Source organism: Hipposideros armiger, unplaced genomic scaffold (assembly GCF_001890085.2).
Source record: "Hipposideros armiger isolate ML-2016 unplaced genomic scaffold, ASM189008v1 scaffold_667, whole genome shotgun sequence".
NCBI classification, from domain to species: domain Eukaryota; kingdom Metazoa; phylum Chordata; class Mammalia; order Chiroptera; family Hipposideridae; genus Hipposideros; species Hipposideros armiger.
In genome coordinates this window covers 247,735-275,114 of record NW_017732017.1, presented here as the reverse complement: position 1 = coordinate 275,114, position 27,380 = coordinate 247,735, and the positions used below count along the sequence as shown (strand labels likewise).

At 42.7% G+C, this 27,380-nt stretch overlaps 1 protein-coding gene across 1 annotated transcript in view; it reads right to left on the bottom strand.

Moving 5' to 3' along the window:
* NUP133 (nucleoporin 133) overlaps window positions 1–26,946 on the bottom strand; it is a 54,819-nt gene extending 27,873 nt beyond the window's left edge. Inside the window, exons 1-14 of the mRNA XM_019626357.1 lie at window positions 26,677–26,946; window positions 24,860–24,978; window positions 21,850–21,953; window positions 20,675–20,779; window positions 19,086–19,220; window positions 18,333–18,503; window positions 16,692–16,847; window positions 16,335–16,405; window positions 13,172–13,319; window positions 10,737–10,884; window positions 9,691–9,848; window positions 8,208–8,299; window positions 1,923–2,086; window positions 967–1,061 (exon numbers count right to left, since the gene is read on the bottom strand). Coding sequence (XP_019481902.1) covers window positions 967–1,061; window positions 1,923–2,086; window positions 8,208–8,299; window positions 9,691–9,848; window positions 10,737–10,884; window positions 13,172–13,319; window positions 16,335–16,405; window positions 16,692–16,847; window positions 18,333–18,503; window positions 19,086–19,220; window positions 20,675–20,779; window positions 21,850–21,953; window positions 24,860–24,978; window positions 26,677–26,858 — 1,848 coding nt within the window. The 5' untranslated portion in view covers window positions 26,859–26,946. The remainder of the gene's footprint in view (window positions 1–966; window positions 1,062–1,922; window positions 2,087–8,207; window positions 8,300–9,690; window positions 9,849–10,736; window positions 10,885–13,171; window positions 13,320–16,334; window positions 16,406–16,691; window positions 16,848–18,332; window positions 18,504–19,085; window positions 19,221–20,674; window positions 20,780–21,849; window positions 21,954–24,859; window positions 24,979–26,676) is intronic.
* Between the last annotated feature and the right edge of the window lie 434 nt (window positions 26,947–27,380).

Here is a 27,380-nt window from a genome sequence, read left to right as displayed (position 1 = left end):
CAGGATTGCATAGGCTGCAGCCCCTGCTACAGTGGGTTGCCATGGGCTACCATGTGTAGCCAGCAGCCAGCGTGAGCGGCCAGCAGCCGCCGTGAGCGGCCGTCCAGAAGCCGGTGACTGATCTGCCTCGCCCAGGAAGAGCGCAATGATGGTGCCAACTTGGGCCAGTGAAGCAATGTCCTCCACAACTAGACTAAAGAACAAAAGGACAGCTACTTGTCTGTCCCCTTCCTCAATTCCTCAATGCTGTTCCCTCCCCCAATTCCCCAATAAAAAATCTTTAAAAAAAAAAAAAAAGTCACGGGGATGTAAAGTACAGCACAGAAAATGTATTACAATATAGTCAATCACACTGTAATAACTATGTATGGTGTCAGGAGGGTACTAGACTAATTGGGGGAATCACGTTAAGGTATATAAATGTCTAATCCCTATGCTGTACACCTGAAACTAATATAATATTGAATGTCAACTGTAATTTTTAAAAATAGGGATACCCTTTAAAAAAAATACTTTAAACGAGAATTTGATTCTAACGGCACTTCAAAATTTAAAATCCACAAATAAAAATCTTATTTTTCTCACCTTATTATTCTTTACACTGTCTTTCTAATAATACAAAATCAACTCACAAAAACCTAACTTTTACATAAAAGCACACAGGAAATCTGACTAAAAAGCATGATATCATAGGATGTTACAAGAAAAGCTAAAACAACACTTTCTGTTGAAATACACTATTTTTCTTTTTATCTTACTTTCAATGCAGTTTTTATACTTCAAGTAATAGGCCTCCGCACAGCCCTGGACTTACTTTTAAGTCAGCACAGAAAATGCAAAACACTAGCCATGCCCCTCGCAATGAAACACCCAGAACAAGAGAGAAAGTGTCCTGGGAAGAGCTGACAAAGGGACAGCAGAGCTAAGCGTCCTGGGACCCCTAATCACAGTGACGGGGAAGCTTACGTGGTGAATAAAGTCCATGAGGAGAGAATGGGCCTTCATCTTGTCGTCTAGCTGGTGGAGAATAAGCAGTGATGCTTTGCTAAACCCAGGTGGCTCTGTTGAAACACAGTAACAAAACTTAGACACATATACTGGCTTTACAATTACTGCTATTACAATGAAAAATTAAGACAATACTATGCAAAAGGGAAATACCAACCTTTCAATGCAATCATTTATAACATTACCCAAGAGTTTAAAAAATTTAAGAGAAAGATTTTGGAAGTTTGATACAATTCATACCATATTCATTGAAAATAAAATGTTATTACTATTGTAGTTTAATCATTTATATCATTCTAGGCTTGACAGCTCAAAAAAAATAGTCAAAGAAACAAGGTAAACACTGATGTTTTCTTCCTAAATCCCTAAGGAGGCTTAGCAAACTTGCTAAGTAGGAAAGTAGGGAGACGAATGGCTGTTTGAGTCAGTTCCCTGGTACTTGGGAGCCAAGTGCCCCGACGGTGCAGGGAAAGGAGGGACAGTCACGGGAGGCAGGAAGCATCAGGCCAGTGACACACCTGGCCTACACACTGAGATGTGTGCGCTGCAGCTCTCAGGGAAATGTACAATTTCAATCAGCCAAAATTATCATTTAATTGGGGGCTAGTAAGTGCCAAATGCTACCTACACTACAGTTGCTTTTAGAAATAAAATGCTGAGACAGCCAACAAGGGCTAATGCCTCTACGTCAGCCAGAGCAACAGAACAAGTAGGATTTGCTCCAACCTTCCCTCGGTGTCTGTTCTGAGCCCTTTTCAAAATCTACTACAAGGAGAGCTACAACCTTTTAAAAATACTGACTTAATAGTTAATTGTTTCAGAATCTAAAAATGATGCTTTGACACGCTTTAATGAAAGCACCAAATGCTCTTCACAAAGCAGGTCGTGCATGACGTTAGTTGGTGTGTGCTCACCCTCGGGGACAGACGCAACCCACCGCGGGTCCGAAGCAGGGTAGTCGTCCATGAGCTCCACACTGATTTGGACAATGGCTCCATCAAGGTCATTGTCGGCGTCGCGATCAGTGTGGGAGGAAAGCACTTCGTCAACAGTCATTTGGGCATGACCTAAATCTTTTCTGAAATAAAATTGCGAAGCAAAGTATTAAGGGAGGCAAAACATTTTCAACACTCACCAGGAAAAAGTTAATTATGAAATTAAAGTACCATATTTTAGCCCAAAGTTCATTATTTTTAGTAACATTTATTTAACAGGGAGACAACTCTTATGCATTCATATTCAACAAACATATGAGATGTGATTAAAAAAATACAGTAAATGTTTAAATGAAAAAAAGTTTATTATGGTAAAAGACACACTGCTATTAATCCCCCTCAAAATACTCCCCTCGCTTTGAACACACTCATCCCATGGTTCTTGCCACTTTCTGAAGCAGTTCCGGAAGTCCTCTTTAGTGAGTGTCTTTAGTTGCACTGTTGTGGCTGCCTCCATGTGCTGAATCACTTTGACTTTGGGGAAGAGCCAGAAATCGCACGGTGCCAGATCCGGTAGATAAGGATACACCATAATGTTTTTACTTGACAGAAATTGCCGTTAACTAGAAGTGATGTGTAACATGGTACATTGTCATGATGGAGGATGAAGTAAAGACACTCACGAAAGAGGACTTCCAGAACTGCTTCAGAAAGAAGCAAGAACGATGGGATAAGTGTGTTCAAAGTGAGGGGGAGTGTTCTGTGGCAATGTGTCTTTTACTGTAATAATTTTTTTTTTTTAAAGATTTTATTGGGGAATAGGGGGAGGGGAACAGCGTTGGGGAATTGGGGAAGGGGAACAGACAAGTTGCTGTTCTTTTGTTCTTCAGTCTAGTTGTGGAGGACTTCGCTTCACTGGCCCACATTGGTATTATCATTGCGCTCTTCCCAAATGAGGCAGATTGGTCGCCGGTCACTGGACGGCCGCTCACAGCAGCTCTTGGCAGCTCACGCCAGCTGCCCGCCACTCACGGTAGCTTATGGCAGCCCACTGCAGCAGGGGCTGCAGCCTACACTGTCGCCAGTGACTCATGGCAGCCCAGCTCCAGGCCGAGCTGTTGTTTACCATCTTAGCTGTAGAGGGCAGTGCCACTGGCCCTCATGTGGGATCTGAACCTGTGTCCTGCTGCTCAGGGCTGGCGTCTCAAGCCAGCTCTTAACCAACGTGCCACTCAGCCGGCCCTGTAATAATAATTTTTTTAATTTAAATATTCACTGTATCTTTTAATTATACCTCGTATGTTGAATACTTACAACGTGCTAGGCACCAGAGACAGAATGACAAGGCATTAAAAACAGTCTGAGACTTCACAAAGTGGACAGTGTCCAGAGTCAGACAATCCACAAACAACTACACACACACTATGGCAGACTTAGAATGGGGGACTGAAACCACAACGGGGCAGGGAAACTTCTGGGAAGAGGCGTAGCAAGGCTGCGGTGAAAGTGCGAGGGGCGCGCAGCGGCACCGGGAGCGTGTGCCGCGCCTGTGAGTATGTGTGTCTGCATCTCAGGGGAGAACTGGAGCCACTGAGAATATGAGATCACATGGGTGGAAGGGGGACACCACCAGCTGCAGGCAGGTGAGCCGGGGTAAAGGATGGCAGGCAGGGTACAGACGAGTGCCAGCGGGTGAGGCGCAGCTCCGGGGAGGATGGGCGCTGCGATAAAAGGGCTGAGGCACACATCAGAGAACCAATGTCCCGTAAACTGCAGTGGACAGGCACTGGGAGGAGACGTCACCATCGGCAAGTTTTCGAAAAGGTCACTGTAACTATGACACGAAGAGGGCATTAGAAGAGGGCATCAGACAGGAGGGGGGACAGGCCAGGTAGGAAGTCACCATGAAAATCTAGTAAGAGAAGATGGCCTGCGCCAGCAGTGGCTGTGGGAAGGATGGGACAAGCAGACAGGTGGGAGGAAGATACGCAGATATACAACGTAACTGGCAACTGGCTGGACCTGACGAATGAGGATGACACCACCCCAACCCCCAACCCCCGCTGTGCTCTGAGCACATGTGTGGACGGTGGCATGGTGCTGGGATGGGGCAGAAGTGGGAGGAAAAGCTTTGGAGACAAGCACAGTGCTAGACATGCAAGACCCAGGTGCCTGTGGGACACGCAGCTGTCTTTAAACACTCCTCCATGTACGGAGTGGCCTGAGCCCTGGTGTCCACAGTGCATGGAGCCAAAGGAGAAGGAGAGACCAAGCAGGGAGCAGAGAGGGATCTGGAGGGTGACAGCCAATCACCCACCAGACAACCTTCCAGTAGCTTAGCTGTAACAGGAACAAAGACAGCAGTGGTAGCTCAAAGGGGGACACAGACTTGTCTTTTTAGAAATGGCAGACTGAATATGACCAACGTCCCAGGAGGAGCCAGCACAAGGGTCAAGGACAGAGAGGAAGAACTGGAGAGTAGGGTAGAGGAGCAGGAAACAGTGGCTTTGGGGACAGACACGGTACACTCCCTCCTACCATATTTTGCCATGTATAATGCACACTTTTTTGCCCAAACTTGTGAGGAAAAAATAAAGATGCAGATTATACATGGGTAGTACTAATTACGTATCTATATAAATGTTTTTAATTCTTTTATTTATGTTTATGTGTTAAAAATGTAACTCTAGAAATCAATAATGATATCCGTTTGCAAAATAATACCCTGGAATACAATAATTGGTTTTGTTGAATTTATGACGGATTTGCAACAACGAAGAGTTCTTGGCCTTCTATGGTGCATAAATATCATAAATTTGTTACCAGTATGTAAAATTTCCGATATCCGGTATGTGTTCTTGTATTTTGTAGTTATTTGTTACAGAGACTTTCTTGTACCATGATATGTTAAAAAATAAATGCTAAAATTCCTTTACAATACAAAAAACAAGTACCTAAATGTAAACAAAAATCTGAATTAGCAAATTAAAAGGAAAGATTTTTTTCCCTGAAAGTTTGGACCAGAAACATGGGTGCGCATTGTTCACAGGGTGGGGGAGGAGGCAGGTAAGTCTGTAGGGAGCCCCGTGCTGGGGTGGGTGGGGGTGGGGCGCTGAGCTCTGGGGCCTCTATCATCTCTGTGAAGTAGGAGGCCCAGTCAACTGCTGAGGAGGGAGAAGAGGGCGAGGAGGTAGGAAAATGGCAGGTGGAGGACATTAGGACAGGGCTGCAATGGTCTCTTGGCAGAACAGGAGAGAAAGCTGACTAGAGTAACAGAAAAACTGTTTAAAAGTGTGAAAGGCTGGGTAGAAGCTACAGGTTACAGGATACAAAGTTGACTACGGCAAGATCAATCAATAATTAACTATTTCAATCAACAGAACTAGTGTCTTAAATTCTCATAAACAGAAGATTTTATATTTACATTTAGTTAAGTAAAATAAAAACCAAATACAAAAATTAATTTCAAAGAAACAATGCTATAAAAACAGTAATACTACCTCAGCACAAAACTAAACAGACAGCATGTCAGGGAGCTCCCTTCCGATTTTGACCCCCGGAAAGCATGTCTGAAGACAACTTTGGTTGTCAGAAGTTGGGGGGAAGGATGCTACTAGCATCAAGGGGGAGGAGGCCAGAGATGCTGCTCAATACTCCACAATCTACAGGATGGCACCACAACAAAAAATGATCTGTCCTCAAATGTCAACAGTGACGAGGCTGAGAAATCCTGCCTTAAGCTACCACAATTCCATCCTAATTCCTCATGGCTACTGGCTGACACTACCCCAGAAATGACTACTTGTCAACCTCACAGTATTTCCAGCATGCTAAACAGGTAAGTCAATAGCACAGCTGTGCTACAGGCCCAGTGACACCATCCCTAAGGTTACTATGCTCTCAGGACTAAATAAAGGTCAGGGATTCCTTTCCATGCTTCGTCTTCTGCTAGAAAACATTTAGAAATGACTATACTGAGTTGAATCTTGTCCCCTCAAAACCCATGTCCCCCAGAACCTTAGGATGTGACCTCATTTGCAAACAAGGTCTTTGCAGACGTGATTAGTCAGGTAATGATGAGGTCACCCTGAATTAGTGGGTCCTAATCTAATGACTGGTGTCATTATTAGAAGCACACGTGAAGGTAGACATACAGGGAAGACGGCCACGTGACAACAGAGACAACTGGAATGATGTGTCCACAAGCCAAGTAATGCCAAAGACTACCAGCAACCACCAGAGGCCAGGAGAGAGGCGAGCAGTGTCCCTGGAGTCTTCACAGGGAGTGTGGCCCTGCTGCCACCTTCACTTCAGAGTTCTGGTCTCCAGAATTGTGACAGAATAAATGTCTGTTGTAACCTGTTACAGCAGCCACAGGAAATGACAACAATGACCACAGTGCCTTGTTCCATTAGCATTTAAATTTTCAGATGCCACCAATCTGACAAGAACTGTTAATTAAAGGAAAACCTGTGCAAAACAAAATCATGGTATTTTAACCCAAATCTTGGCAGTTGGACTGAACAGCAAGCGACACAATGAGGTTGAAAAATACTATTCAGGGCCAGCTGAGTGGCGCGTTGCTTAAGAGCTGGCTTGGGACGTCAACTCTGAGCAGCAAGGCCCCGGTTCGGAACCCGCATAAAGGCCAGTGACACTGCCCTCTACAGCTAAGATGGTGAACAGCAGCTCAACCTGGAGCTGGGCTGCCGTGAGTCGCTGGCGACGGCGTAGGCTGCAGCCCCTGCTGCAGTGGGCTGCTATAAAGCTACCTACCGTGTGCGGCCGGCAGTCAGCGTGAGTGGCCAGCAGCCGGCATGAGCTGCCGTGAGTGGCCATCCAATGGTCGGTGACTGACTACCTTATCTGGGAAACAGCGCAATGATCACAATACCAACATGGAACAGTGAATCAACGTCCTCCACAACTAGACTAAAGAATAAAAGGACAGCAACTTGTCTGTTCCCCTCCCCCAACTCCCCAATAAAAGTCTTTAAAAAAAAAAAGAATACTACTATTCAAACACAGAAGCGAAGACCTTGTCTAAGGGCACTGTCTCCTGGATAAGAAAGTAAACTCAGTAGACCATCAGGCCACAGACTATTAAAGCGGTGACAGCTCTGGGGAGTCTAACTGCCACCCCTCCTGTGATAGTGAGCCACTGTGCTCTAGTGGGATTAGGGTATCAGGAACCGAGAACTGGGGACATGGAGGTAGTAAATCCTGAATATTTCTTCAAAACGTAGATCTGCTGGGGAAACTAATGACCCTTCACATACCCAGCTCTGCCCACTCATTGTTACCAAAGGAAGCAGCAGTTCGGAAAGTTAGGGCAACTGTCCAGAGTCTCATGCAGCAGCTAGTTAGGGGCGGAGCAGGGCTGGACCACAATTTTTGTGAGCGTTTGTTTATTCAAATATGAACTTACTGCACCTCACTAGGTAGGTACCAGCATCCATGATCTGCAGAACACATGTCTAGGACAGAGTGAAATGACTGAAGTCATCTTAAAACCACGAGAATTAGTCAGCAGGTGTGACAATTACTCCCCCCTCCGCACGTCCACTCCCTGTGAGTGTCCTCCTACGGGGCTCACCCCTGTGATTTGCTCTGGCCCGTGGGGCAGGGGCAGATGTGACCCACACAGAGACCAGGAGAGCGCGGGCGCACTGAGGCTTCCCCTCTCGCCCTTTCTGGAACCCTGATCCATGAACAAGGCCAGGGGAGCTGCTGGAGGAGGAGAGGCCACAGTGCGAACAGGCTTGACCAGCCACAGGCCCCCAAATGGGAGGAAGTTTAGGAGGGACAGCAGGCAGCTGGCCACACATGGGACCAGAAAAATGGTCATCTGAGACCAACCCCAAACAGCCCGGCCGCAGAATTACATAAGCCACCAAGTTCTATGGGGACTGTCTACACAGCAGACCGCACTAACAGGCCAAGGCCACGCCCTTCACGGCACCGACAAACCTTGTATGCAACCTCGTGCCTTCACATGACGCGTACCAGGTCACGCTGTCCTCAGGGTCACCACTGTGAATGGGAGTGGACAGGGCAGGGTACGCCATGTCCCCCCAGCCTGGCCGGTACCCTCCTGTGACTACCAAGTTCAGAATAACAGTTTGTTCAAGTGCTGAAGTTCAGAAAAACGTATTCCCCTGAATGGCACCATTCCTCTAACCTCTCCTGTCAGTCAACAAATAAGGAGCATACGTCAGTAAATGTGTCCTCAAACTTAAAAGAAGCCATCACTGATTATTATACCTGCAATATTGTAGAAAAGCTGCTTTTAGCGATTTGGTTTTGTCGTCCTGGGCTCTGGCTTCATTCTTTGTAGAGCTCTCAAAAATCACACTCTGTAAAATAACAAACTACAATTTAGAGGTGAGGGTATCAGCAAATTCTTAATTATTGGACTAAAACCTGGACCCACCTATGACAGCAACAACACAGGTACACAAGCTGTTTACCATACTCTCTATACCAATGGCTTATATACATAAAACACTAAAACAAGATAAAATGTACCAGGTGAACAACCACAGTCCTACAAAAAAGGTATATATAATTGAGGGATTATATTGTGAAAGAAGTGATTTGGGGGTTTCATCATAAGCAGTGCAACCTTTTCATGGGTTTGCTTTTCTACAACTCATCACAATGTATATTACTAAGCGTAAAAAGGATTTGAAAAAATTTTAAAGAATGCTGTAGGAATGAAATACTGCTTCAGAACAGCAGCAGTATCACAAATCCACGTGATTACAAAATAAAAGAAAAAAAAATCATTACTTTTTGTTGAAACTACCAAATCACTTTAATTTTGAATTAGAGAAATAGTCTATATAAATACGTCACATACTATTCAAATGAAAATTATCCCAAGCAGTATTATTTTTAGTCTCCTGTAAAAGAATGAGAAAAACTTTATGGATCAGGGGAGTTTAGGTTTCAAGATATCAGAAAAAAAACTTGACGATTTTTCACCCCCCTCAAAAATCTCCCTCTCAAAAATCACCCCAGAATAACAAGAAACACAACCACCCAAACATCTGTGACTCGAACCAGAACACAAAAAGATGGAAACCAGAAGAAGGAACGGCAAATGACAAGGCACAGAGACCTCTGTCTGTGGTGTAGGGACAGCTCTTGACAAGGAGCTGAGGCCAATGAGAAGAGCTCCAAGATGATAGGACATGTAGAGTTCCTAGAGATTTGACTCGGGGGAAAACTACACTGAAAGGCATTTACAGAGCTGCTTGCGGGTGTGGGAAGATTATGCCAGATACATGTAAGCAAATATAAAATGAGTCTAATTACACACGTTGTGTAATAAAGTAAATGTAATCAGCCCATTACTTGATTCAATGAGCTGTAAACAATATTCATATTGTCACCATAATGGAAATAAGTTTATACTGGGATAATCAAGGCAGAGAAAGGAATAAAGTTACCCCAAATCCTCATCTTCTGTAACAGGAGATCAACAAATGTCTAAAATTGGTGAATTAGGACACAGCAATATATGCATATTATTTAGAAGTATGGAGGAAAAAAAACAGAAGAAACAGCTAAAGGACTCAAAAATAGTTGCTTCTGGGAAAGAGGACAAAGTGGGTGAGGGAGATAATAGAACGAATGTTTTCATCACAACTCTTTGAAAACTGTCTGACTTTTAAAACATTTTAAAACAGTCTGACATTTAAAACTGTGATAAAAACTGTAAAATCATGCTGAACCACATTACCTCATTGCTTGGTCCAGCAACAGAAGATGCTAAAGAATCTTCGAGGTCTTCTGCTAACACGGACACGTTTTCCCGTGGAGTAATAGACACCAACCCACTGTTTCTAGAAAAAAGGATAGGAACACCACCACAGGAACCAGCTCCTAAAATACTATCTCCTAAAAGAAAGGAAAACACACAATTACACAGAACAAATCAATGCTTTTTAAATCTGCCAACCTAAGTAGAAAATCATCCTGATACACTAAGAATGTTTTCTTTTCCTTTACAATATTCCTCCTACTTTGAACTTCATTTCTTAATCCCAGGTCAAATGTCAAGAACCTGTTGCTATTGGAAATAGCAGGCTCTGTGTACTTCAGATTTCGGACAATAAAAACTAACCTTGCAAGATGGCAGCAAGCATAGTGAGCAAAAAAATAAAATGACTCATTCTACACAATTCAGAATAACAGCTTAATCAATCTGATGGAGTCCTCTTGCCCAATTCTGTCTTGACTTATTGAGAAAGCTGATGGGGGAGAAAGTCTAAGCCTGCTCGGCGCCTTAATGCCCTCGCACCCTCCAGGTAGGGCTCTCACGCTGGGACTAGAAAATCTAGTTCCAGCCAGCCCTCCGCCGAGCCCTTCAGGTGAACATCCTGACTGAACCATCGCGTGGCTCTGTCGCACTCCTGGTGGCTCTCCCTACCCTGACCCCGATGTCAGCCGCTCACACTCTTCTTGCCCAGGGGTCTGGACACACTTTCTTAAGAACAACTCAGGGTGAGTCACTCTCATAACTAGGAATGAGCAATTTACTTCTTAGCATCAGTCCTTTTCTTCTTGGCCTCTGCTGGGGAAAATGTTAATATTTTTTGCCCATACATATAGCGGTCTGGGAATTCTACTACCCCTCTGGTTGTTTAGTAGGGCTGTGACTCTGGCTACTATAGGTATGGTACGAAATGCCTCTAACACCTGGCGGTATTGTGCTTGAAACAACACTTACGGGAAAAGAATGACCACAGAGCTCACTGATCCTGCTTTCCAAAACCGGCACCATACCTTGCGCGTTAAAGACAATCTTTTCCTGAGGGATGGAAAACTTCCCGGTCCCCGTGGAGCACACATAGACAGAGCTTTCGGTGTACAGACAGGCGGTCCGCACTGAAAAGTCGGGGACCATCAACCGACATGCAACTGAGTCTTCAGACTGAAAATTCAATTTAACATAACATTTAATGAGAACTGAAACAAAAATGCTTATTTGTGTGATTTCATAATTCACAATTTTGTACACTATCTCATAAAAATGATAAAATAATTCACCATCCTTATGAAAACCTAAACACTATCCATGAGATGACTGACAAAATATGATACAATCAGTTTATAAGCATCAATTAGAGAAATTCATTTGTTGAGTTGTAAATAATTAGCACATTTTGAAACCATTTACATGGGGATAAGGTTTTAACTAGAAGCCTATTAAATGTTAGAAAGAAAATAAAAGCATTAATTCATTGTATTATTTATTTTTGAATTGTTCAAAACTTTATAAATGATCCCTGATAAACATCATGGTTCTGATTTCACTATCAACACATCAAGCACAAGAAAATTGAGTAAATTTGTTCATATATAAAATCATCAGCAGAGACAGAAATAAGATCTAATTATAGTTGACCCTTGAATCACACAGGTTGGAACTGTGTGGGTTCACTTATTTGTGGATTTTTTTCAATAAATATATTGGAAAATGTTTGTGGATTTCCTTACTACTGTGAAGCAATCGTCTGTATAATACTAGGCTGCCATAAAGCAAACATATTGCTGCCTCTTTGTTATCAATGCATAAACCTGTAAATAAATACGAATTTCTTTTTCATATTATCTTTTCACCTTATGTCTAGCATTAGTAATACATGTAACATCTACAGTGTTCTGTATCACATAAGAATATTTTTGTAGGTGCTGACAGACAATTCATCATGCGAACTGATGACAAATTTACTATATTGATACAGTACTGTGAATGTATTTTCTCTTCCTTATGATTTTAATAACATTTTCCTGAAGCTTACTTTATTAGCACACTGTATATGATACATATAACATACAAAGTATGTGTTAATCAACCATTTCTGTGATGAGTAAGGCTTCTAGTCAGTTTTTGGGAGTCAAAAGTCATACGTGACTTTCCAACTAGGATAGGGGAGAGGAGCAGAGAGCGGGGGATGATGCCCCCAATTCCCACATTGTTCCAAAGGTCAACTGTAAATAAAATTAGCAAATGCTAAAAATGATATACTGTTTATTATTAACAAAGAAATTTTACCAACAAAACATTGTAAGTGGGATCCTATGGTTTTTTATTCTGAAATTGTATTCTTTACACCCATTTGCACTGTCTGAAATTTTAACACTAAGCATGCTTTTCTTGCATAATCAGATTTTTCCTCATGATCATAGTTATTAAACAATATGTCTACTTGCTACCAGGCTTCAAATTAGACATCTTTTAATTGTTTTAATCATTTATATGAACTTTGATGAGCATAATGCCTACAAATATAATCCTACTTTGAGCAGAAATGGAATTTTTCTGTATTATACAAGCTCAAAACTGAACCCCAATTCCTATCAGGTTTCTTCCTTATTTGCACTCTGCAGTTCTTCATCAATATTTTCTTTCTACTTAACAATAGAAATGATAATCCCTTCATAGAGCTAGAGCAGAAGAAACAAACTGCTTGCTGTCAGTAGCTTAGACTCTCATTTCTTTTGAGCTATGGTCAAGCAAAGAACAAGTCCGTTGTGGCAAATAAAAATGCAGTGTCTAAAAAGTAGCTATTTTAGGGCCGGCTGAGTGGCTCAGTTGATTAAGAGTTGGCTTGAGAGTGTGACCTCTGAGCAGCAGAGCCACCGGTTTGGTTCCCACATGGGCCAGTGATGCTGTGCCCTCTACAGCTAAGATGGTGAACAAGGGGCCAGCCGAGTGGCTCAGCTGGTTAAGAGCTCGCTTGGGAGCACCAGCTCTGAGCAGCAGGGCTGCGGTTCGGATCCCACATTGAGGGCCAGTGACACTGCCCTCTACAGCTAAGATGATGAATAACAGCTTGACCTGGGGCTGGGCTGCCGTGAATGCCGGCAACAGCGTAGGCTGCAGTGGGTTGCCCTGAGCCACCGTAAGTGGCCATCCAATGGCCGGTGACCAACTGCCTCAGCCAGGAAGAGCACAGTGATCATAATACCAACATGGGCCAGTGAAGTGACGTCCTCCACTGCTGAAGAACCAAAACACAGCAACTTGTCTGTTCCCCTTCACCGATTCCCCAATGCTGTTCCCCTCCTCTAATTCCCCAATAAAATCTTAAAAAAAAAAAAGTAGCTATTTTAAAGTATACCGAAGCCCTGTCGATGACTCACTCAAAGATTTTGACCTCACAATGGTTAGGGCAAGAAAACTCAGTATGTTTTAACTTAGATAGAAATCTTACCTGAAAAGGTGGATTATACTGAGTGACTTCTACAGTTATTGCATCTGACATTTGGGAGCCATTATCTTCCACTGTTATCAGAGAGTAATAGATGAGACACGGAGTGTCTGCTGGATGCCACGCTGCTGCCAAAATTAGGAGCCCATCGCTAATCAAAGCAAAAGAAAGATTACAGTCTCTTTGGAAAATGGCCTGGTGGTTTCTTATGCAGGTAAACATAAACTTACAATCTAACCCAGCAATCCCACTCCTAGATATTTACCCAAGAGAAATGAAAACTGTCTACACAAATACTCATGTGTAAATGTTTGTAGGGCCTTTACTGATAACTGCCCCAAAGTGGAAACAACCGAGTATCCTCCAACTGCTGAACAGATAAACAAACTCTGATAAATCTATACAATGGACTAAGCAGTAAAAAGGAAGAAACTACTGAACAAATATCCAATGCATTACGCTAAGCGAAAGAAGGAAGACGCAAAAGGTTCTAGATTGTATAGTCCCATTTATATGGCCTTCTGAAAAGGGCAAAACTCTAGGGACAGAAAACACATCAGTGGCTGCCAGGGGTGGAAGTGGGAGGAGGGGTAGACTGCCAAGGGGCACGAGGCAATTTGGGGGGTGAGGGAACCATTCATATCTTGATTATGGTTACAGTTAAATAACTGCATTTGTAAAACCTCAGACAAAAATTTATGGTATTGATAAATACGGTACTGTAAATGTATTTTCTCTTCCTTATGATTGAATTTTACTGTATGTAAAATATAACTAAATAAATCTGACTTTAATAAAAAACCAACAAATGACCTACTGCAGGATCTGGCAAAGTACAGCCCTGAGGCCAAACTGTGCCCAGGCAAGTTTTTGTGAATGAAGCTTTATCGAGTTACAGCCATGCCCACCGGTGTACTGTCTGTGGGTACTGTGTTGCCAGTGGTGGGGCAGAGTAGCTACAGTGAAGACCACATGGCTTCCAAAGCCTAAAAAAGTTAATTTGGGCCCTTCACTGAAAAGGTTGCCAACCCCTAATCTAATCTGTTCTTTAAAGCTTTCTTTTTTCCAGAATAAAAACATGTTGTTTTTAATTTTAATACTCAGTTATAGAAACTTCAAGCTGCTGTAGATGTAAAAATAAACTTTTTTCCATCTTAGCTTCCACATTCCTCTTAAGTCTATCAGGGTTGTTGTACCCACAAAGAATGAAATGAATTAAATAGTCTCTAATCTTAGCCCTTCAAAACATTTAGTAGCATTATTAGCAACTTTCCTTCAAGTCTCAGAAATATTAACAGGGTGACAGGCACCTTCTACTGACAACTAGAAATAAGAAATCAAGTTAGTGACTAACTAACATGCCATTTCCAATCAAGCATTCCCAACATGGCTCTCAGCTTCCTTCTCCACTGTTCTCCCCCAGCTGGCCCAAATTGGTGACATCCTGGCAGTGACCTAAAGAGCTAACAGATGACACATAAGAACATTACACATAAGGAGGAACTGAGTGAGGTCCCAGAGAATCAGTGCTGAGCCCCTCTGTTCCAAATGGGGAGGCACATTTGGTCACACCTACGGTCAGCCTTCACATTGACGTTCCTCTGAAGACTGCGCCACCATGAGATAAAAGGAGACCCATCTGACAGCTATGATTCCTGAGGGAGCAGTGCTAGGACCAGGTTTATTTGACATCTTATAAAAAACTTCATGTTTAAAAAACCATGAAACTATTTAATAGATGGTAAAGATGTTAGGAAGATAATCACAATTGTACAAACCAGTAAAAATCTGACAAATGTTTATGGGAGTATATATAAAATAATTCATTTAAGATTTTAAAAATCCAAACTTTCCATCTGCAATGAAGCTATCAGCTTGGTGTCAGTAATAATCCAGTCAAAGAATTGCTAAGCCTGGTGACTGAAAATATAAGCCTAGGATGCAGCTGTGGCCAGAATGAGTACCAGGAAGACAAACAGTCTCAGAAGAAACGCTCGGTATGGGTCACTGGACCTCGAGGACATGAGAGTGATGACCAGACAAGTTGGAGTAAAGGTGGGGAAGTGGGTCAAGAAGGACACTGGGTGACGTGTCCCATAGTCCCCATCAAGATCTCACTGGCATGACAACACAGGGGCAGAACAGCCCTGGCTCTGACCCAGCAGAGCGCTTCCTAAGCACGTCTGTCTTCTCTGTTCTGAAAGCTGAACAAGCAAGTGTCCACATCATGCACCCACAGTGAGCTGTGTCCTAGCAGCGGTTCAAAATTTCTGAAAGTCCAGTGAAAATAGGTAAACTGTATTTAAACTATTTATGGAAATTAAATAGGCACTATTAATTTTACTTCTTTGGTAGTTTATAGATTTTCAGAAACTATAAAGAAGGATCCTACTGATAAGTCTCAATAGCCCACGAGAGAAAAATTGTACAGCAGATCTGCAATATCCTTCCAAGAAATAAGTACAATTCATTCCACGAAAATAAATTACTCTAAAACACCTAAAAGTAGTCCTCAGCTTCTGGTAAGTTGTGTTTTCAAGGATTACAAATCAGATACTTGCATTCATTCTGAACTTCCTCACAGAAAGCACGTTACAAATGGTTTTTAAGTTCCGAATCCCCTTTGGTATTAAAGCTAAGCAATAAAGGGATAAGTTAGCTTTATCAGACTGACCTGGGGTCCTAGGAACTGGTTAGAACACCGTTTCTAAGAGCAAACTCACTGAGTGCGAGCCAGCCTTGAATGCTAGCTGGTGCTTCCAAGACCAAGCCTCGCCCCATCCTTCCTTTACTCAGTACAGCCATCCACACAAGCTGGAGAAGCGGGGCGGCACCCCCGAGATGAGACAGATGACAACACGGAGCACCCACGGCAGCGGGAAAGGCATCGCTTAGCGGTGAGAAGAGAAGCCACAGCTGTTGAGAGCAGACAGGACGCGACTCTGACTGCGGCAGATGGCGCATGTATGAGTGAGAATACTCTGCTGAAGACTGAGAACTGTCTGTACTCAACTGAACTAGTACCTCCAGGTAATGAACACAACTATTTAGTGAGGCATTAAGTTAATGTGATTAGCTTGGCATCAGAACAGCAAGACTGCTCATCATTTTATAACAGACATCAACTGATTCCTCTAGACGATTGCCTGTATGACAGACTGCTTACCAATTTTGGTTCAAATCCAAATATCGGATGTTGACCTCTTCTTTAATGGCTTCGTAGTTACTTTCAGATCCCTGTGTGAAGACATCAGCAACATAAGCTCCTGAGCACAGGCATCATTTTTCACCTTTGTGTCCCAAGCACCCATCAAAGTGCCTCATCCACAGTAGCTCAGTCACTGCATGAATAAGGCATGAACTTTAAAACTTAAGTAAGTCAGTGAGTTCCAAAGTCAAGAGACTGTTATTGGATGGCTAAAACTCTGTGTGTGTGTCTGACACTGAAATACGCTCTTGTGAACACAGGAGCGTCCTCACCCTCATGTGCCATATGTGCCGTGGGCACGTCACTGCTCCTTACCCAAACGGCATCAGTGATGTTCTCCTTCAGGACTCTGCTTATCTCCCAATTCAGTGCTTGTTTCTCTGAACCCTCATCTAATTCCCATTTACTGATGTTCACATTTGTCAGGGTATAAAAGCTTGATCTCTCTCGATCCCAAAGGACACTTGAAAGCTGTATGGAGAGGAAAAAAAAGTCAAGTTTATAGATTCAGTTCCAATGTTAATGAACTGTTTTTCTCAAATTCAATCTCCATCTATTTTGATTAGTAGCCCTAGCAGAAGCCTTCATTTAGAACTCAAAGGAGGGAGTGACCCTGAAGCAGGCCTTGCAGCAAGGTGGGATTTCCGGCAGAAACACACAGGCCGGAGGCTTGTGGGCAGCAGAGCTGGGACAGTTCAGGGGGCTGCAGAAAATGAGAAGCAGTCCTATTAATTGGAATGCAGATTACAAGCAGAAAAGCAAATATAAGGTTCAAATGGAAAACTACGGACAAAGCAGTGGGTCCTGAATGCGCGTTTATAAACCTAGTAAGCAAGGGAGGTACGAGCAATGGCTTTTGAAGACAAGAGCTGCTACAGGAAAATGAATGTGGCAGGCATGTGTGTGGTTGGTTACGCATGGATGTGCTATTTCGCCTTTTAAGTATAGGTGTGTTAAAGTGACTGTTCTGAGGTAAACCCTTATTGTCTCCAAGTCTCCTGCACTGTGACTCCAGCCACTAAATGGGATAGAAGGGGTTAGCAGTGAGTGAACTGGACTGGCACCAAGAGCTCAGGGGAAATGTTCCCAGAGTGTAGATTAAGGCATGAGAGTGGAAGCAGAAAGATGGGGGCTGGAAATGAGATATGACAGAAGTGAAATCGACAGCATCTGGTACATAACAAATCTGCTACAGGAGTGGGAGACCCCCCCCTCCCCCGCCCTCAAATCCAGGTTTTATACCTGGGTCACTAAAAACAGTGACAGTCCCATGAACAGAAACAGACAGGTAAAAGAGCACCGCGTTCTGCAGGTTACTGTGCAGTCAATAGGAGGAGAGGGGAGCGGAGCAGCGTGCTTTTGGACTTGTGCAATTTTAGGTTCAAAGCTCATTAAAGGAAGCCGACAATGACAGTACGTTCGGAGGAGAGGGAAATGGCTCTGTAAAGAGGTCCTGCATCCAATTCAAACAGGCTCGGCCACTGACTACGTAGTTCTGTGACCTCGGCAGTTCACATAGCCTCGGGGCAGCCATCTTGCCGTCTGCCCATTGGAGAGGAAGCTCTTTCCATTATGGGTGGTCGCAAAATCACAGGAGATAACAAATACGGGGCACTGACAGAGAGGATGCTCTGTAAACATCAGCACCGGCACTGCCCCTTCACTATTCCCGAGCTCAGGGAAGAAGCCCAGCCAACAGACCTAGATCTGACTGACCCACACAGATTAGCTGGAGTCATGGAGAACACACTTTTGGCTAAATCTAGAAAGCAAAATGCGAGGGGCTTCTTATAAACTCATTTGATCATAACAAAAATGTTTCACTGAAAAGATCAAAGGTTTTGTTTCATGAACACTACGTACGTAGGGAGGAAATACCAACTTCCTAGGAAACTTCCAACTTATGGATTTCACTCAGAAACAAGCTTGTAAAACAAAGTTATTTTATCCACTTACTACGAGGTCACTATTAGGAGATGAGATTCCCAGAAGAGAAGACACCTTCCGGCTGATCCCTGAAAGCATGCCTTGCCCTTGAGGCAGAACGTGTTGACGGATCTTCCCTAAGTTTTCAGGTGTCAGCCGAAGCAGCTGGCTTCCTGAGGAGGCCAAAATAAAACTTCCTCCCTGTGACCAAACATTATGCAGTTAGTCCAGTTAAGTATGTAAGGCTCAGACAAAGACAATCAACACAAAATGCTTTGATACAGAGAAAAATCATCTATACCTTAAATCTAAAATTACAAAGCAGTGTCATTTTATTAAAATAATTCACTTACGAATCTATTCCCTTAATATAATTAAGTCTACATAGAAAACCTCTTGTAGTTTGGTTTCCAATTGCAAATTTTTTTTAATTCTCATTTTCAAATTATAGATTCACCATATTGCAGGTTCAACAGATCAAGCAACAGCTTTTATTTCTTTGGGAAACCTGCAGCGTATACGTTAGCAAACCATTCTTCACAGTGGCTAAGAGTTTTTAAAAGGTTCCTCGTAAAAGGTTCCTGAAAGAAGTGAATACTGCTAGCTACTGTCCAATGCTCGTATTAGAGCCCCACGAGAGGAGAAGGGCTTCCTCAAATCAGATTCTTACGTTCTTCCCATCTCTCGCTGATCCCTCCTTGGCCTGTGTGGTCTGCTCAAATCCCATTTCCAGGCCACATCACAGCTGTGCCCTAAATGTGAAGGAGCATCTATCAGATATACCTGCACTGCAGTCAGGAAACTGTAAGTCTTATCACCTCCAAAATCTACAGAAGTCTCTGTGTAGGCGTCTTCACCAGCAAGACTTGGCCAATAGCGGATGGAACCTTCTCTGGTGGCAGCCATGACAGCAACCGCCTCAAAAAAGAGCACAACAGTCAGCGATCACAGTAACAGAAGTCTGGGAGTCTGATGAAACTGATATAAAGAAACCAGTTTCAAGTCAAAGTTACTCTTTGATTAAGAAAAATCAGAAATAAAAATTCCATTGTTTTAAAAATGATCATACAGTAAAACTCTTTGGCTGTACAATTCTATGACTTGTAACATGTGTATAGATAGACTCATGTAACTACCACCACACAGTAAGGATGCAGAACAGTTCCACTGGCCCTCAAAACTCCCGAGACCTATCCCTTTATAGTCACAGCCTCCCCACCCTAACGCCTGGCAACCACTGTTCCCATCATCGTAGTTTTCTTTCCAAGAATCTCAAACACATGAAATCGTGTAGAACGTAACCTCTGACACTGGCTTATCTCACTCGACACAATGCGTGCGCTTCAGCCATCCCTGTTACTGCTGAGTGGGCTTCCTTCCTATGGGTGAACCAGTTTGTTATCTATTGTAGTTACGTGCTAAAGGACATGTATTGACAACCTCTAGCTATCACAAATAAAGCTGCTATGACATTCACGTACTGCTTTTGTGTGAACCTGTTTTAACCGCTCGAAGGTCAATAGCCAGGAAGGGAACTGTTGGGTCACAAGGCTAAGTCCACAGCACTGACACCCCGAGCGAGCGTGTGAGCTCCAGTGGCTCCCTACCGTGCCGGCACTCGCGGGGTCAGTGCAGTCTAGCTCAGCGTTGTTAAGAGGTGTGAGCGGTCCCTCGTTGTTGTTCTGAGTTGTATTTCCCTAACAGCACGTGCTGCGAGCATCTCTTCATGTGCTTATCTGACCCCCTCATGTCCTCTCGGGCCAGGCATTTGCTCAAGTCCTCTGCCGTTTTAAACTGGGTTTTCTTGTTCAGCTTTGAGACTTCTTATGTTCTGGATAAGTTTTTTGGTTTTTGTTGGACATACGATTGACCAGTATTTTCTCCTAGTCTATTGCTTTTAATTTTGATGAAGTCCAACCTATCCATTTTTCTCTTTTATGAAACATGCTTTTGGTGATTTACAAGAACTCTTCTCCTAATCCCAGGTCATGATAATTTTCTCCTAAAATTTTTATAGTTTTATGTTTTACATTTAGATTTATGATCCATTTTGAGCTGATCTCTGTAGAGGTTTAAAGGGAAATTCATTTTTTTTTGCAAAGGATGACCAATGGTTCCAGCACCATTTACTGAAAAGACCACCCTTCCACCACTGAGTTGCTCTGGCCCCTCGGTCAGAGCTCACAGGCCACCTGAGTAGGCCTCTGTGTGGACTCTGTTCTGTCTCACTGCCCTGTGTGTTCCTGTCTTTCCAACACCACAGGGTCTCCATTCCTGTAGCTTTACAGTTATGTCTCAGAGTTAGGTCAGATGATTCCTCCAACGCCCTCATTTGAAAAACACTTTATTTCAATAAGCATTAAGTCACCTACCTGAGTAGAATGTGCGTCACCTGAGATGGCAGAGTAAGAGAGGGCCACCAAGTCAGCACTCCACTGGAAATCACTAGGTGGCAGCTGAAGCTCTTTGCAAACTAACTGTAGAACAAAGCCAAACAAAGACCTTTACAGCAAAGCTGATTTTTTGAAAATGCATCTGACTTCTCTATTTCCTTTCTCTGCTTAGTTTACATTCTGATTCACCGCTGGAAATATCATCCTATAAATATTCTTTCTTCTCACATGTTTTTGATCAGGCTTTCAGTAATTTAAAAAAAAAATTCTTACAAGATATAAAATCAGGAAAACTTAAGAGCTAGAGGGACCCTGAATATCAACTAGTCAATCTCTTCCCAATCCATTGGTTAAGGGAAGTGCACAAGCTCCTATGGAATTTTCCCAGTCTAGTCTTGATTTATTTGACCTTTAAAATCGGCATGACTAGAGTAATTATACCAAGTTGCCTAGAAAATATTTCTTAGAGTCAGCCAAATATCAGGCTCCCTCTGCTGAATCATCGTGCCCTCAGCTGTGCTTCTAACTACGAATCCCATTTTCTAGGCGGCAGCAGTAGAGGCCAGGAGGCATGAAAAGTTTAGGGAACCAGGAGTCCTCAGTCCCTATGGAACAGTGGCCCCGTGAGTAATGAGTGCTGCAAGAGGGAATGTCTGATCTGGAACAGACAAAGAAAGAGGTCGCCAAGGAGAAGGCACCAGACATGACAACCTCTGTGTGAGAAATGGACAACTGAAAGTTAAACAAGCAACTGTAAACACTGGAAGCATTCTTTCCTTCTTTATTAAGCATCTGTCAGTAGATTCAGTGAAACAGTCCTATCTTCTTAGAAATAAATTTAGCCCAGCCATTTAGTCTTAGACTTCATTAGGCAGAGCGATTAACATGACATTCATTTAAAATTTCAATGTCTCTAATTTTATTACGTGCAAATAACATGGACCTTGTTTAAAATCATTAAAGGGGAGAAACCGTCTTCCCAGTAAACAAATGTGTGCGCACGCTCAGTATTTCATGTCACTATGAAAATGCAAATCCATAATGCTTGAGTAGGTTCAAATTACTGTCCTCCAACAACCCTAAAAATTCATTAAGATTATAGTTAACTGGCTTCCCATCCTCTCTCTCCTTCCACCTCTCCAAAGAGCCATCACCTTCGTAATAGGTGACAGAGCAATCTTCCAAATAATGAGTTTCTCTTTGCAGACCAGACAAGCCCATCCACCTTCATATATGTGAACAGTCTGCATGTCATCATCTAAAGAAAAACACACATACACACACAAAGAAAAACACGAGGTCCACAGTTAAAGTATGAACAAGAGCAACTGTTAAAATCTCCTTATACCAAAATCTTTACTGCTACATTCTTCACCACAAAAATTATCACTCATAAAATAGATTCACAACAAAAAATACTCTTGACTATTTCAAGAGTTATCACTATCCAATAGAAGACATCCATTTAACTTGAAAACCACTTTTAGAAATATATCTAAAGACAAAAAGTGTATGTTGGGCCTAGGTTTAATATATCTTAGTTTCTGTTATAAACAGATAGCTTACTTTCTGTAATACTTAATAGCATTCATAATTTCATTTTGATAAAACATCATAAATAACATGACCTGTCATGAAATACATAAAACATTTTAAGGAAAAATCACATTCCTTCAAAAGAACATGCTTTTCAAACAAGAGCTCTTTGAAAGTATGATAAATTACTTCATTATATGGAGACATACAAAGTTACATTCCATACTGATGAAACTAAATTAGCATATTGCTCCCTTAAGCTTTGGCGATAAACCTTCACAAATATGTTAACAACCCAGGAAACTTCATTAATTTGACGTGCTCTTTACTTAAAGGCAGGGTAAAGATACAGAATAAAAGGCATGAACAACGCACAAGCTAGAATGTCAAAACATGCTGAGGCCACGTGGGGGCTTTTGCTGAGTGTGAGTATCTGCTCTGATATATTCTTATTTTTCCTGAAAGCACTATAGCACCTCCAAATCCTCTCCTGGGGAGCCCTTGCAGACCGTGACTTAACACACAGCACTTGGCAGGTTTCTGTGTGGGGAAAAGTTCTTCAGGTTTGCACAGCACTTCAGTTTATACACCCTGGCTTCTAGGAGCTCTCTTCTGAGGCTGGGTATGATGTGTTACTAACATAGTCTGGAGGCATGAACCAGGAGTATGCTAAAGGTTTTCACATCTACTATATACTGTACATGTTTTTAGAGGGGAAAGAAACGTAACATGTATTACATATATTTTAAACAGAGACAACGTGCGGCAGAGGTCAGCAGAAGTTCGGGTGTCGAGAGCACGCCTGAAGCCCCCAAGGACTCACAGGCAAGATGCCTGAGTTCCAGCTGATGGGGGAGGAAGGGCCTTCTTCTAGAATGGAGCTCTTTACACTTAGTTCTGTCATTCAGTGTGAGATATACTCTATGTCATGACACATGTGCACACAATGTAAATTAAATGAGCTACTTATATTCTATGAGGTGCACTCTGATAGTCTATATTCTATTTGAGTCCATTTTTTAAAAAATGCTGGTTATAAATCACTAAACTGACTTCAGTCACTACCTGCAGTTTGAAAAACAATGTTCCAGAAAATCACAAAGCTCTAGAGTTGAATCCTTAATTAAAATGACTTACACAGATAACTGAGGATGCTCTGAACTGCACTCTTCTTGTCACGCAGCCCCTCATCCTAATGTCCCCTTTCTGAAGCTTGTGTTGACAGCATCCTCCAAACTTCCACTCTCTATCCAGAACGTTCTAAATGCATACCACGTAACATTGTGGATTGTGCACACAGCCTCCGGGACACTGCACAGAACCCAGAAATAGGGCCAAGACCTGATTGTACTGTGCTATTAAACCCAATAATGTGAGGCACTAGATTTTGGGGTTATTTTAAAAGCTAAACTTCATATACTCAATTAACTTTTGAAATTGAATGGAGTGCTGCATATACAGTACTAATAACCATCAAAGATTTAATTTGTGCTTGAATGAACTCATTCTGCTTCTCAAATTCATTGTACAAGGTATGATAAAAAAAATACAGTGAATGTTTAAATTTAAAACAAAACTTATTACAATAAAAGATACAGTGCCATTAAGCCCCCTCAAAACACTCCCCCTCGCTTTGAACACACTTATCCTATTGTTCTTGCCACTTTCTGAAGCAGCTCTGGAAGTATTCTTTTGTGAGTGTCTTTAGTTGTACTGTCGTGGCTGCCTCAATGTCTTGAATCAATTCAAAACATTTTCCTTTCATAGTCATTTTGACTTTGGGGAAGAGCCAGACGTCGCACAGTGCCAGATCCAGTGAATAAGATGGATGAGGACATATCATGTTTTTATTTGACAAAAACTGCTGTACCAGAAGCAATGTGTGACATGGAGCCTTTCCATTGTGATCACAAAATTTGACAAATGCTGCTGCCGAATGCCATCCAATGGAAAGGAAAGGATCTTCAATATGGGAAGCGGTGCGTCGAACCTTAGTAACAGTATGTGGAAAGTTTTTACTTGTTTGGTGTATTCAGTCAGGTGTGAGCTATGGTTGAGAGAAGGTGTGTTTTAAAGTGTGCCATAAATCATCCTTCATCATGACCATGCTCCATGTCACACATCACTTCTGGTACATGGCAATTTCTGACAAAAACATTAGTCAGACAAAAACATACTCATCCACCTTATTCGCTTGATCTGGCACTGTGCGACTTCTGGCTCTTCCCCAAAGTCAAAATGACCATGAAAGGTAAACATTTTGAATTGATTCAGGACACTGAGGCAGCCAAGACAGCACAACTAAAGACACTCATAAAAGAGGACTTCCAGAACTGCTTCAGAAAGAGGCAAGAACGATGGGCTGAGTGTGTTGAAGCAAGGGGGAGTGTTTTGAGGGGGATTAATGGCAATGTGTCTATTATTGTAATAAATTTTTTTAAAATTTAAACATTCACAATATTGTTTAATCATATCTCCTATGTCTCAATTAAAGTGAAAATCCAAATAGGTTACCTCTTTCTCCTCATTTAAGTGAAGGCATATCAGAGAAAGCACAAATTTCAACCTCCTGCTAGAACTAGGGTCCATATGAATTGCTAATAGAAGCAAATGGAAAAGGACACCCACCTTCAGCCAATGTCAGTACTTCTAAGACTTTAACAGGAAGAGCACAGCCAAAAGTTTTCACATCATAGTTCGCAGACTCAGTTACAGAGTGGTGTGGGAATATTCGTGTAGGCGTTCCTCTAAAGAAAAGAGACAATATGACTTCATCACAACTTAAACTTTCCTGTAGCCTATTTATCATGTATATATTTTCCCAGTAAAGAGAAGATCTTTGATGAACAAGAAAGATGAGGTGTAACAGCAAAAAGAACTCTGGCTCATGTATTCGATGTAGTTAAATATATTTTTCACTAAAAAAAGACTGACAGGATTTAGGAAAACTTGGCCTCAGACTCTTAAACTTCAATTTTTAGATGCATGCTCTAGTCAGTTAAAGTCTTTATAGCTCTGCTTCCTCAACTGTGAAGTAAGAAAGTTGGACAAGATCAGTGATTTTCAAATTGTGGCCAATTTTCAGGGACTCAATCAACATTTTTGAAAACAAAATAGAACATAAAAGTTTACCGTACACTGTGATCAAAGTTTTACAAACACTGGATTAGATTATCTTTAAGTTCTCACCACCACTAGCATTATAAGAATCTTCCAGATCTGCATAATCAAGCAAGAAATTAAATGGGTCATGAGCATCTGCTATTATCTGGTCTTCAACAGTAGATACAGCAATAGAAAATATATTTCCTTCTCACCTTCATTTTAACATTCAGAAAAATAATGTAAACTTACCAGAATAAAAGTTATTCTATCTTTTTACCATGAAGACTAAATGAGGAGATGCACATGCAGAGTGGTGAAGAACTTTGTTTACTGACAGAGTATTATAACAAAGGTATTCTTTAAATGATCACCAGAAGGTTAAGAAATTTAAACACACACACACACACACACACACACACACACACACACACACACTCTAAAGTATGACTTTATTTCCCGTCTTTTCTCAAAGTAGAAAACACTAACAAGATCAGCACTTTGAAGAGCACTTTTCAAAACGCAAAAGTCATGTATACACATATTCTTTAAAAATTATCTCTCAAGTAGAGCAAAATTTTTTAGATAAATTTGACTACAAGTTCATGACCCAGTATTATCATTTTCCTGCAGGGGAAAACTCATTTTTGACAGAGGAATGCTGAGGAAACTACTCTGAAATATGTTACCTTCTTCTAAAGTTTGAGAAGTGGGCTTGGTGTGGACTCCTGATGTGCACTGGTGCGCCAAGCTCGTATTTGGTAACAAAACTATTCTTACTTATCTCACTGCTTATAGAAAGGCTATTCCCTACTAATTTAGCTACAAGTTAGCTTCTGTAGCTAAAAGCCTTTTATAATTACCACCTGCAGACAGTAACAGCAGTTAGTACCTCAGGCATTATATAATAACTTTCCAGAGGTGGAGGTCCTCATTCCCACCATCGCTTTACATCTGCGCCGTGGCATTTCATATTGCCTCTCTGGCACTAGTGAAGCAGGCTCAGGTCAAATACTGTCGTCATTTAGCAGATAAAGAGTCATGAGTAACTTACACCAGATTACTAGGGTAGTAAGAGGCAGGAAACTGATTCAAATCCAGTTTGTTCTTCACGTCTACACAAGCAGCATTCCATGAAAAGTGCAAAGCGAAGCCTCAATTGATGAATTGCATACACGGATGCTGAAGTAGCCCGCAAGGGCGCCAAAAGTCTATTTTCCCAATACGTTGGCATTCCCCTCGCCGCCTCCGGCTGCAGAGGCTTTTAGAGACACTGCCCCATCAGGCCCGCTGAGGCTCGTGAGACTGTGGGTTCCCAGACCCAACCGGGGACCATCACTTACCGCGAGCTCACCGAGCTACGCCGGCCGACCGGCGAGAAGAGCATTGGGGAGCCGACGGCAGACCCCAGGGACAGACCCTTCCTGCTTGTCGCCCGGGGCGTGGAGCCCGGCCCGAGTCCACCCAGCGGGCCCCTTCGGGCTCCGGGTCCCGGAGTCCGCGGAGAGGAGACGGCCGGGAACATGACGGAAGGGACAGGCGACAGAGAGCGCGCGGACTCCGACCGTGGTACTACAGCGCGGCCCGCGCGCGGAGCTTGAACGCCCAAAAGGCGTGAGGTGCGCCGTAATGACGACAAAGCGTAGCGCCGTGGAGGCGTGGCTAAGGGGGCGCGTGGTGATTACGTCAATGCGCCGCACGGAGCTGCGGGGCGTAATGGAGGCGTGGGCTCCAGGTACCTTCCCAGAGCCGCAGGAGTCGTGACCTTAAGGGGAAGTGGAAGTGGAAAGGCGAGTGGCCTTCTCCGGGCGGGGCTGGCCCTACAGCCGCTGGAGCGCAGAGCGTTTTGCATGCCTGTCTTCCCCGAGCCTCTCGAGAAATGAAAAGTGGTCGTTCCCTGGTTCAGAATAAGGGAGAGAGTGTAAAGCTGACACTGGTTCCACGCTCAGTTTTACGTTAGTTCTTTTCTAGATTTGTCCTTTTCCCATTCAGCTCTGCGATGGTTCATCTATGCTGGTTGATCACAAGTCCATCTCTCCACCCAGAT